The 12,444-nt window shown below is 37.9% G+C and overlaps 1 protein-coding gene across 2 annotated transcripts in view; it reads right to left on the bottom strand.

The window, feature by feature from the left end:
- The window catches only part of ippk (inositol 1,3,4,5,6-pentakisphosphate 2-kinase), a 30,784-nt gene that overhangs the window by 11,852 nt on the left and 6,488 nt on the right, over positions 1-12,444 (bottom strand). For both annotated transcript variants that reach the window (XM_088337558.1, XM_088337557.1), the window contains exons 4-10: positions 8,191-8,257; positions 7,990-8,108; positions 4,933-5,022; positions 4,802-4,860; positions 2,906-2,978; positions 1,575-1,736; positions 1,387-1,507 (exon numbers count right to left, since the gene is read on the bottom strand). In XM_088337558.1, the coding sequence (XP_088193684.1) occupies positions 1,387-1,507; positions 1,575-1,736; positions 2,906-2,978; positions 4,802-4,860; positions 4,933-5,022; positions 7,990-8,108; positions 8,191-8,257 (691 nt within the window). The remainder of the gene's footprint in view (positions 1-1,386; positions 1,508-1,574; positions 1,737-2,905; positions 2,979-4,801; positions 4,861-4,932; positions 5,023-7,989; positions 8,109-8,190; positions 8,258-12,444) is intronic.

Consider the following 12,444-nt stretch of genomic DNA (forward strand, 5'->3'; position numbering starts at 1 on the left):
AAACTTCAAACTTCAAAATTTCAAATGAAGTGCTTTAAACAGGAACCTAACATATTATTTTGCTTTAATTGTTAAGAGTTTTATAACCTATTTTATGAAACTCATCTATTTAAAACATGTATATGGAAATATAACTTTGAGATGTCTGCATGTATTTTTAATCTTAAATATAAAAATGGACCAATTTTTTTTTTTTTTAACCCAATGTGGCCCGCGGCTCCAAATTACCGTATTTTCCGCACTATAAGGCGCACTTAAAAGTCTTAATTTTTTTCAAAAGCTGACCATGCGCCTTATAATACAGTGCGCCTTATATATGGCTCAATATTAAATTCGCAAGGTCTCGCAACTTACGCAACAGCCGCCGACTCGATTTTCCCCCGAACGTGGAGTAGTCCGCGGTGTATGCTGTGATTTATATACCGGCGTTTCATTGGCTAACCAATGTGTCAATCATCATTTGAATCGATCGCTATTGGCTAAAGCTGTTCGGAGCCTCGGATTGGCTAGAGGGCCAAAACAAACCCTGCAATTGGCCGAAAAAGATGTGTCAATCATCCGTTAAATCGATCGCTATTGGCTGAAGTTATTCAGAGCCTTGGATACGCTAGAGGGCCAAAACAAACCCTGCAATTGGCCGAAAAAGATGTGCCAATCATCCGTTAAATCGATCGCTATTGGCTGAAGTTATTCGGAGCCTCGGATACGCTAGAGGGCCAAAACAAACCCTGCAATTGGCCGAAAAAGATGACTGAATAGCAAGCTTGCAAAGCTAGGCCATAAAGAAACATGTTTTATTAGTCTGTATTAGTAAACATTTTACTCTCCTGGATTTACTACACTCACAGTTGTAAGAAGACCATGATTGCGTATCATTATTGAACGTGAGAACTTAGGTGAGTTATGCGGCTTTATATTTTCCCGGTATCTTGTTTTAGAACAATCTTGATGTTGCTGTGATGAGTTGAGTGAATTAAACTAAATTCCAAGTGTTTATTGTCATATGCACAGTAAAGTTACGAGCGAAAAAGAAAATAGAAACTAAGGAATGGTTGGCATTTCTTGAATTCCAAGACTTTAACCTTCCGAATGATATTTGAAATGACGCATTTAAGTGACATCGTACGAACACCGCATCCGCACGTGTCTACGACACGTATTTGCTTCTTTGCAAGCTTTGGGAATGTTAAGGGGGTAATCAGTTTGACTGAATCATCTGACTGTTTTGTCGACGTTCCCATTGTAGCGCCTTATAATCAGGTGCGCCTTATCTATGGAAGATATAGGACCAAAAACTATTTTTTGGGGGTGCGCCCTATAGTGCGGAAAATACGGTAGTTGCCCACCCCTGAACAATCAAACAGAAGGGGCATTGTCTGGTCTAACCGTGACGGCTTCTATCCCTGTTGAAGAGACTGGCCTCGCAGAAACTCCGACACTCATCTCGTCGGTCGGTCAGCACCCCACCGCCGTCCCCGCCGCCGTTTAGTAGGGTGTTAACCAGTACCTGCGTGGCGTAATTTAAGAGCATTAGGCACGGTGTCCCCCATTGGACGGACGTAAACGGCGCTTACCTGGATGAAGTCGCTGAGGACGGTTTTGCTGCTCATGTGACCGTTAATGCGGTTGTTGGCATAACGAAAGTAAGGACGGAGGTGGTGGAGCAGAGAGTTGAGGTCTGATGAATCCTCGCCGCAGCCAATGCCCTCTTTGCTGGCATATATACACTGGCCACCCTGAAATGAAACAACTCAAATAAGAAATGTGTTCAATTCACTGCTTGGTAAAAATCTTTAAATTAAAATTTAAGGGGACTTTAATCCACCCAGAAACTAGTTCTTGAATAGTAAATAAATTCAATAATATCATGCATGTAGATGACAAATACAGTAAATGCTGCCTAACTGTTTGGGGTGGTAACTGCACTGACTAAAACAGGAAAGCCCTACAATGCATTGTGAGAACCGCAGAGAGAATAATTGGTACATCACTCCCCTCCCTGCAAGACATCAATAGCACCAGTCTAACCTGCAAAGACATCTCTACTGCGAATGATGAAACCCACCATGTACACAGTCTGTTCATCCTCCTACCCTCTGGAAAGAGATGCAGAAGCCTCCACTCCCGCACTACTTGTCTCACCAACAGCTTCATCCACCAAGCAGTGAGACTGCTGAACTCTCTCCACACCCGATAAAACGAAGAATATGGACTTGCACACACATCCTGCTTGTATTATTTTATCCATTTTATTTTTTACATTGTTCATTTTTTACCATTATATTATTGCTACTGCTGCTACCTGTTTAATGTATGACAGTTGTATTACCCAAGTAGTAGCCTTAAGCTCACTAGCACTTTTATTTTACTTTAGGGTTAGGACTACTCCTGTGCATCTGACTATTTGGCATTGTTGTTTATTGCTGTTCTTTGATAAGCAAACCTCTTAGAGCAGATCAGTTTTAGTAACTAAGAAGTTTAATAAAAAGGCAGGGCTTGGGGCAGGGCTTTTAGAACAGGTTGGAATTTTTTTATCTGAGGTTTGGGTCCTCTCCTTTTCTCCTTGCAAGTTCAAAAATGATGTTTTCTCTCCTTTTTGATGCATAATGTCTGCAGTATTGATTATATGAGATGGATTTAATTCAAAATGCAGCTATTTGAACATTAAAGGGAACATTATTACTTGAAATCGTTTTGGTTTTGCTGGTCATATAAAAATATGAATATATTTTACTATCTCAGGTTTAAACTATACTATCCTTTTATTCAATACATTTGAGGAGTGGAAATATTTTTCTTGATTTCGGTCGGTGGTCCCTCAAGTCAGACCAGTTGAAAACCACTGCTTTAACACAACAAATAAAAGCAAACTAATCAGGTTGACTGAATAAACCATGACACACACCTTGAAGATTTTGAAGTTGTTCTGAGGTTCTTCAATGAGCTGTCGGATAGCAAAGAACATCCTTTGTCTGCTTCTGCGTGAACAAGCCGAGGCATCAGCTATCAATCCTATTTTCCTGACTATAAGTCACTTTAGAGCAGGGGTCGGAAACCTATGGCTCGCGAGGCATATATGGCTCTTTCTATGAGTACCTGTGGCTCAGAGACAAATTTGATTGCATGCAAATTTTCTCCATCTCGTTCAAAACTTGAGCCATTAATCCTGTTCAGATACACGCAAAGCCAAACAAAAGTTACAAAGCAGTACTTCGCAGAATTAAAAAAAATCGTTTTGGCTGTACAACGCTAAAGAATCCTTTAAATAAAAGCTCACTATATAATCTGTGTTCAGTGTTCAGATACCTTATGATGAATCCACAGAACAAACTGTAAATACGCCAAAACACCGGCAGAGAACTTAAAGTTATTTGATTGGGTGAGTGGGAGTGATGGGTGGAGCTATGCAAAAAGTGCAAGCACTTCCTCCCATCTCTCGGCCTACGCAGTCTGCGCCAAAGGTAAGCACATCGGGGTCCCTGTTTGCAGAATGTTGTGACGTTTATACAAAATAACTGCTTGCATCTGGTTTTGAAACCAATATGTATGAAAAAAAGGGTCAAAATGAGTTTAACCGATCTTGAGTAATTGCAAGAAAGAGACAAGTGTAAAGTGGTATGTTTGTTGATTTTGGGACAAGGGCTGTGGCATTATTCTCTTTTCATAATTTTTATCAAATCATCAAAAATAAATGTGCTGAAGACTAAGCTTTTGTCTGGGGCGTGGGTTTAGCAATTTAGTAAATTTGTCTCATAATATATGGTGTGGCTCTTTCCCAAAATAAAATTAATATATTTTGCTTTTATGGCTCTTTGAGTCAAAAAGGTTCCCGACCCCTGCTCTAGAGTATAAGTAACATGGGCCAAAAAAAGGCACAATAAGAAGAAAAAAAACATACAAATCGCACCTGGATTATAAGTCAAATTTTGTGGGGAAATTTATTTGATAAATCCCTGAACCAAAAATATACATGTCATCTTAAAAGGCAATTAAAAAAAAAAAAACAACGGGCTGAATATGTTCGTACAGTATACGAAATTTACAAGATTGACAGGCCAGTTGATTTCAGCAATGAAGTAACATATGAAGAGTTACTCAGATAACTCTAGCATAAAGAATATGCTCACCAAACTAATTTTCACTCCACTAAATCCAATGACATTTTATTTCTGTGTCACTATCACAGTAAAAAAAACGCCACTTAAGGCTTCTCCTTCTACGTACTTACATCAGACTCATAGTCAACTCCTCTTTCTGCTTTTCGGCTGCATATTTTACAATTTGCAGCTTGTAATCTGCAGAATGTGATTTTCCTTTCGGTGACATTTTTGTTCAGATGTTTTGAAAATGTTGCAGAAAATGGTGCCCCCGCAAGAAATGTCCCCCCCTAGTAGGAGCGCGCATACGTCTCATTTTCTGGGGGAATGTTAGAAAACAGTAAAGCACAGAGCATTTGCACCTTCTATAGAAATCCCTTTTGAGAAAGTTGAAAATATTTACTTTGACCAATTGACGCCTTGTCTTCTAAATAGTGTCCAAGATTTGTAAGAAAAGGTGGTGTCATTTTGTCAAAGTAAATACTTTCAACTTTCTCACATGTGATTTCTATACAAGGTGCAAATTATCTATCTCTTATTCGATTAAGTTAGCCCTAAAAATGAGATACAAAGTCATTTTAGTGACGTTTGCGCGAGTGACGTATTTTGTGCTGAGTATAAGTTGCACCCTCGGCCAAACTATGGAAAAAAACTGACTTGTAGTTCGGAAAATACGGTCGTCATAATTCAATGCCAGTTCTCACCCTGAGAACAAGTCGAGTGGACAGTACAAGCTGCGCCTCTTCCAGCGCCCGCTGGCCACCTGCATGAGTTGATGGACACAAACGTTTATGTTGGAATTAGTTTGGGTCATTTGTGTTGTTTTGGCCTTTACCTTGTAGTGTTGGTGCATGCAGAAGCGACACACTTTGCTCTTGATGTCTCTGCTGATGTGCTTGGCGGACGGCAAGAAGCCACATTTGGGCTGAAATGCACAGACAAGACAGGTAAACATTATTTAACATTGAGGTCCTCTTACTAGAATTTAATAGTGATTTGGTCAAACAATTATAGGCACCATTATTAGGGAATTCGACTGATATCGGTATCTGCATGTATTTTTTTTATTACCGTCCGATTATTTAGGCTCGGATGCAGCCGAGCTGCTCTCCCTCTTTCCTCCCTCTGTCTCCGAGGCTACACACCCTACGCCTTCTGATTGGATAAGCAACCGGGAGCGAAGATATTAAAGCAGGGAGAATCAATCAAGCATGTGTGTGTTTCTGATTAAGTGAGAGCATAAATAGCACGCTAAAGTTGAAGGCTGAGTCATTAGCGGTTACCATAAAATTGGTTTGCCAATCAGGCTCTAAAACACTTTTCAATTTGCGAGCTCAGTTGAAAGTTCGCTGCACTTTTGGTTTTAAGTTAAGTTTTGTTTGTATTAACATATTTTTTCATTGTCGAAAAATCAGGGAGCTGTTCAAGTTTTTATGTACCTTAATCCGAGTTGCTGCTATACCCAATTTTATATCTTGCACTGTTAGTTTTGGGTTTGAGTGAAAGATTAGTTGCGTTAGTTGTGTTTAGATCTAAATTTACTCCTGAAAAGAGCTGTTAAAGTTTTATTTGAATTTATAACCAATGATCTTTGTTTCTTCCTGCATTATTAAAAAAAATATTACACTAATTTTTGAGCTTTTACAGCAAAGTATGATTGGCTTCAATTATCAGTTATTGGCATCCTCTTAATGCTAATAATCGGTATCACTATTGGTCCTGAAAACCCCATAGTTGTTAATCCATCTAAATACTAGTTGCTTTTAAAATATCAGTGATATAAATTACAACCTATATGAACCTGGGATGGGTTTTTGTTTTAGTCACTTCCTTCTTCTAAGCTTGATGCTTAAAACTGGGCGTTCCCGGTCGTGGAACATTCCAAGTCTAAAAAAGGACAACATTAAAATATGAGCGACACACCTTGTTGCGCAATCTTGGACTTTCTCTTAGGATTGGGAACGTTTTGTTTTATATTGGCAAATCTGGGCACATCAAGTGCTACACTCTCTGACAATTATCTTTAACATTTAGTTTCAACAGTGGAGGCAAAAAAAAAAAAAAAATCAGGTTTATAATAAACAAACATAGTTCAACCATACTTAAAATAAGATAATAAAATACAATACAAAATAATTCCAATATGTTTTGTATTTTACCTTATAAGTTATTATTTTGAATTATTCTTTTAGCTTAATATTAGCTTAGTAACTAATATCAGCTATTCTCAAGTTGTATTTTAAAGACAATTTATCTCTTGAGCAACCTTGGAGCTGCTTAAAAGAGAATGTATATTATTTAGCGCCTCCTAGTGGTAAAAAAACACCTAAATTTAATCATTAGAAAGACAATATCAATTTGAATAATAGTCAAGTCATGTTTATTTGTATAGTCCTTAATCACCAAGAATCTCAAAGGGCTGTACAGACCACAGATTATTGTAAACAACACTATTATTACGCCATCCCCTGATCTAAAAACCTACATGAGGGCAAGGAAAAGCTCAAAAACCTTAACATGAGGAAAATGAAGAAACCTCGAGAATGGACCGCACATGAGGTCATCCCCCTTCCAGGATGACCAGACTTCAATGGATGTTGCAATATTAAATAATACACAGATATTGTCAACATAAAATATAAGTTATTCATATGCAATAGAATAGAAGTGTGTTTTAAGCCTGGAAAAATACACACAAAACTGTGAAAATCAAGGCAAAAAAAAGAGTGCCGTATGGTCACTGAGTATCCGTAGACCGTATTCTTCCTTGTGCTTTGTAGTACCCAGTTTTGGTTGTACTATTCGATACAACGACAACTAGTTGTCAATTATTACGGTGTGCCTTTAAATCTTGCGCTCAAGTTGTTTTACAATTCTAAATCTTAGATAGAAACCTGAATTTATTTATCTATGTATTAAAAGAAACCCAATTTGCAGGCTCAGGTAGGTTTAACAAATAAAAATACTGTATAAGTATTTTTTACAGATAACTTCAGGACTGTCAAATTATAATTTTAAAAATAATAGTGCCATTTTATTCCACAACTGTATTGATTAGGCACACAAACCACTTCACTTTACATGATACTTAGTCGCCACAAAACTGCATTTACCTTACGGTCGGCAAAACACAAAAAACATCTTGGACGAAAACAAAAAAAATTGGCAAAAAATGAAAAGCCTCATACAGGCCTCATAAGAAAGAAAAAACAAACTATCTATCTATATTCATCGAAAAACATTATTTGGCCGGGGATGCGATTTTCACATCTTATTTTCACACTAAACCGCAAGCGGGTGCTCTAGGCCTGTGTTGACAATTTCAACCTTGCCCTGTTTTGGGTGGACATTTTCCGGACTGGACGACGAAAGCTGCTTATCGTTCAGAGTTGGAGGAGTTGTTTACCAGTAAAAGTGACTCCAAGGATGAAGGATTTAATTGGATTTCGTTACGTGGAATTACGCTGATAGTTTGGTAAGCATATTTTTTATGCTAGATGTCTGAATAACTGTTACATCGGTACCGTATACGTACCGTATTCGAGCTTGTCCTGAATATAAACATAAGTATAACGTATACTACTAACTCGATCTCCATTTTATTTTTATTTTCAATTGCCTTTCAAGATGACAAGTATGTTTTTGGTGTCGGGTTTTATCAAATGATATTCCCCCAAAAATGTGACTCTAGATGTGACTTGCATGTTTTGTCCAACCTAATTATGCATTTATTGGCTGGTGCAACGTATTGTCCGGAGAGACTTGTAGCCTGGAAAATACTGAACTTTTTGCATTTAATTCTCCATAAATTTTAGGGTTGAGGGGAAATATATGCATCAGATACCACACTCAAGCATATGATGAGGTTGTTTTTGTTTTTTTGAGCACTGACCTTGATTTCCACACAGAGCGGAGGTGTGTGCGAGTGCGGCAGGAGGATGGGCCAAGTCAAGTTGGGCAGACACAAAGCACAGCCGCTGTAGATGTCCATCACTTTGTCACAGCGCCACACTAATGAACACACACACACACACACACTCCACAGTCTCGTCCGTGCAAAATTTCCATAATGTTCACAGAATTTGCATCTTACCGGGCCGTTGATGCTGAACTTTGATTGACAACTGACGCACAAATTCCAGTGGCAATTTGACTACTTCCTAGAAGGACAAGAACAACTGTGTTCATTCGTAATCAGTGTTAGGGTCAGCTTTCATTTTAATTTAACATCTTTACTTTGTATCAATATATATCTTTTACATTTCCATCGGAATTTTTTTGTCGCCTCATACTACAAAAAAAGGAACAATGATGATACATGACAAATCATAGATGACTAAAACTGGGCTCCTTAATAAAAAATGAAGAGGAATCTTCTTGGGAGTTTCTTTTATTTAAGTATTATTGCAAAGTAATAGCGACAAATCGTTTTAAATAATTTTAAAAATAATACTCTAAAAATTAGAAAAGTTAGTTTTGAAAAAAAAATAAAACTAAAATAACTTTTTTTTTGTTTTACATACTGTGTCCTGCTGTGAGTAAATAGGTGCCGCATTGTGCTTGTAAGGTTTATTATCGCTTAAAAAGGGTAATTGCAATCATGAATAGGAGGAGCAATTGGTTGAGGTTGACAAGTATGCAATAACCTCCTGTAAACCATCAAAGAGGAACCAGCATCCTGTCATAGTAGAGGTACAGATATTTAAAACTGAAATTTACCAAATCACTAATTTGAGTATTAAATTTAATTAAATTTAAAACTCATATCGGTGATTTGGTCTGTTTACTCAACGATAGTATATCTTATTTGTACAGCATCGGCACAACATTAGCTATTTTTAGTCTAATTAGAACACTTTTACTGTAGTTTCATTTCTTCAAGTCCTATACAAGAAAAATACATCACAAAAGACTATTTTTGGGGGGTTCGCCTTAAAATGTGGTGCGTCTTATAGTGCGGAAAATATGGTTATCTTATTTTTTTAATTGGAATATTACTCATCAGCATTAGTCTCATTACATTTGTTGTTAAACACCTTCCTACTTTCAATGTGCTGCCAATTTAAAGCAGCACAGCTTTTTTAAGGCCTGCAATGGCTAAAAAACAAATGTAGTACAGGGTCGGTACACCATTTTCCTGGCGGATTCAAGCAATTTTAAGGACTTTCAATGCCAATTTTCCAATTTCTCCAGTAGTCAAGTCATGTTTATTTGTATAGTCCTTAATCACCAAGAGTCTCAAAGGGCTGCACAGACCACAGATTATTGTAAACAACACTATTATTACGCCACCCCCTGATCTAAAACCTACATGAGGGAAAGGAAAAACTCCAAAACCTCAACATGAGGAAAATGAAGAAACCTTGAAAAGGGATCGCACATGAGGCCATCCCCCTTCCAGGATAACCAGGCTGCAATGGATTTTGCAATAATAAATAATACACAGATATTGTCAACATAAAATATAGGTTATTCATATGCTATAGAATAGAAGTGTGTTTTAAGCCTGGATTTAAACAGTTCCACTGAGGTTGCAGTTCGAATCTCAGGGGGAAGAGCATTCCACAGCACCAGAGGCCGAATGGATAACGCTATCGAAGCATTAAAAGACAAAATCCGATGGGAATCCTGTATTTTGCAGATATACAAAAATATCTGCAGTTTGCATAAGCGATTTTAAACCTTGCGGTCTATTTACTGAGACAATTGATTTTTAGATATCGAGTAAATCGTGGATAGGTGTGTAAATATTTTTGAGACATGTCTTTCCTCATATAAGTGTTGGGTAAAAATGACAGTAATATGTAGCTTACATTTTCAGTTGCAGGAAGGTCTTCCCATCACAATTTACCACTGGCAAAGGCTTTCTTAATTTTTTTGCATGGCCTATGATAAATGTACATATTTGAATTTTAATCATTGCACCAATACACATTTCATCTTGCCCTGTTTGGGTGTAGCATGCACCTGGGAACAACGCGTAGGACGAGATGACACTTCATAGGACAATGTCATGCAAACTAATACCAACTGCCGTTAATCACGAGGGAAGAAGAAATGCATTGGCAAAGCGAAGCCCCGTGAGCAGGCATGTCGGTGTCATTTTTAAGTAGACTTGTTATATTTCTTAATTTAAAGTGCAGTATATCGACTCAGACTACCAAGAAACTTGGCAAAAACTTTAGGCATTTACAACCACTTCACCCAGAAAATAAAAACTGTTCAAACCTTGAAAACACTGCAAGGATTTTAAGCACCCGTACGAACCCTGGTAGTGACATCATCACCATGATACGTGATGAGGACCCACATGGGGTCAACATGACGACAGGCTCTTATCTGTAATGTGTGGCCCCTTTCGCAGCTAATAGAAGAAACAATATTGTGTTTCATCCACCAAGGACGTCAGCTGACTGGCTTGAAAATGAGAACATTGCCATCTCTTGTACTTCCATGAGCCCCTTTTTTTTAAAACAAAGCTTATTTAAGACACAAGTTCATCAAGACACTACAGGAGCTCGTAGTGTGACTGTGGTGTAAAAGGTTTTGCGACTCAGACAAATTCAGTTTCAATATTTCGTATTGATTAGGGCTACAACAATTAGTCTATGCAGAATCGAAAATAGAAATGGTCAACAATGGAATTTATTGTCGACTATTGTCGGCAGAGACACTTTTCTAAAAGACTGAGGCATCTATACATGTATATAATCTCTACTGAGAGTCTCACATGCGCAATAGTGTCTCTGTCTCTAGCAGTAACATAAACCCTCCAGTAATGGCATTAACAACAACAATTACGCGTACCACAGACCTTGCATATCATAGCAGTAGCTCAATGACGCGCCTACATTTCAAAACAAGTCGGACAGTTGATTCTCACTTGCCCCGGTAAGTTTTAAGTAAAATTCAAGCAAATCAGTTTTGGATAAACGTAAGATTGGGCCTATAAAAGTCCAGCCCGGCCCGATCGGGCCGGTGGGTATTAAAGCTCGACCCAGCCTGAGCCCGACAAATTAACTTGATTTGAGGAAACTCTTCCGGAACAAACGAATTTTCATTTTTTGTGGGAGAAGGAATGCTTCTCTCTCATCAAGTTTTTTTAAAATAAATGATCTACATGTAATTGTTATTGGTTTAGGATCTACACGATAGATTCCGTCCCCCTTTTGTGCAACACAAACCGCAGACAGGGGCGCGCCAACTGGTGGACGCGCTGAGCCAAGCGTGCGAACGTAGAATGGGCTGCGAAAAAGGGGACAGAATCCGCTCTGCTGATCTACCACAAAGAAAAATAAACTAAGAACTACACCGGAAACGCGCCAAGCGTGTGGACGAGGGATGTGTTGTGCAAAAGGGGGAAGGAGTCCACTACGCAGATCTTCCACAGAGAAAATCAAATAAAAACAATTAAGGAACACGCACCAAGCACGTGGATAAGGGCTCCTTTGCTACAGGAGTCCTCCACAAAGAAAAATAAACAATGAAGTATACCAGAAACGTGACATGCTTGGAAATTTCAAAAATTTTTAAAAAGACAGTGACTAAAGTCCGGTCTGACGCGAAACTCAAGTAATGATTGACATTTTAGGCCCGAACTTGAGCGGAAATTTGGCTTCTGGCTCGGGCTTAAGATCTTACCTCTAATTGTACATTTTATATGTGTATATTTCACTATAAAAGAAAGCTTAAGCATGATGCTAGACTGTGCCTGACAAACATATTTGAAATTAAATACGTCCAGCCTGAAAGACAAATGTCAGTCGTTGGAACAATTTGATTCAAAACTGCTAAAGAATCAAGTTCTTTTGTTCTTTTGACCACTGAATGTACTTCATAAAACACATATATTTATTTTAATTACTGTTCTACTGCTGATAATGAACTATGTTCTATGTTGACAGGGATAATAAAAAACTTATTTTTAATTATGATTTACTTGCCGTCTGTAAAAAAATGGATAGAGGTTTATCGAGGTATTTATGTCTCTTTACCAAGCACTGCGCCTAATTGGTTTTGGGTTTGACTTAATTTATGTATGAATCTGCAGTATGTTCATAAAGATGCATTTTCACTGTACTATTTTCTCGTGTTTGTTAACTTTTTTTTCACATAATAAAATCAACCTCATGCAAAATGTATGAAAAAATTAATAGTTATCTGGTTATTGATTATTCGACTAATCGCTTCAATAGTCGGGGACTAGTCGACTATTGAAATAATCATTAGTTGCAGCCCTAGTATTGATTTATAGACCACATTTTTAGGGGGCCATATGATGGACTACAATATGAGCAAACTGAACCCAACGTTTTAAAACCAATATAAACCCAATCTTAATGATCCG

Source organism: Urocampus carinirostris, chromosome 6, assembly GCF_059441175.1.
Source record: "Urocampus carinirostris isolate Australia breed hairy pipefish chromosome 6, RoL_Ucar_1.0, whole genome shotgun sequence".
Lineage (NCBI taxonomy): Eukaryota > Metazoa > Chordata > Actinopteri > Syngnathiformes > Syngnathidae > Urocampus > Urocampus carinirostris.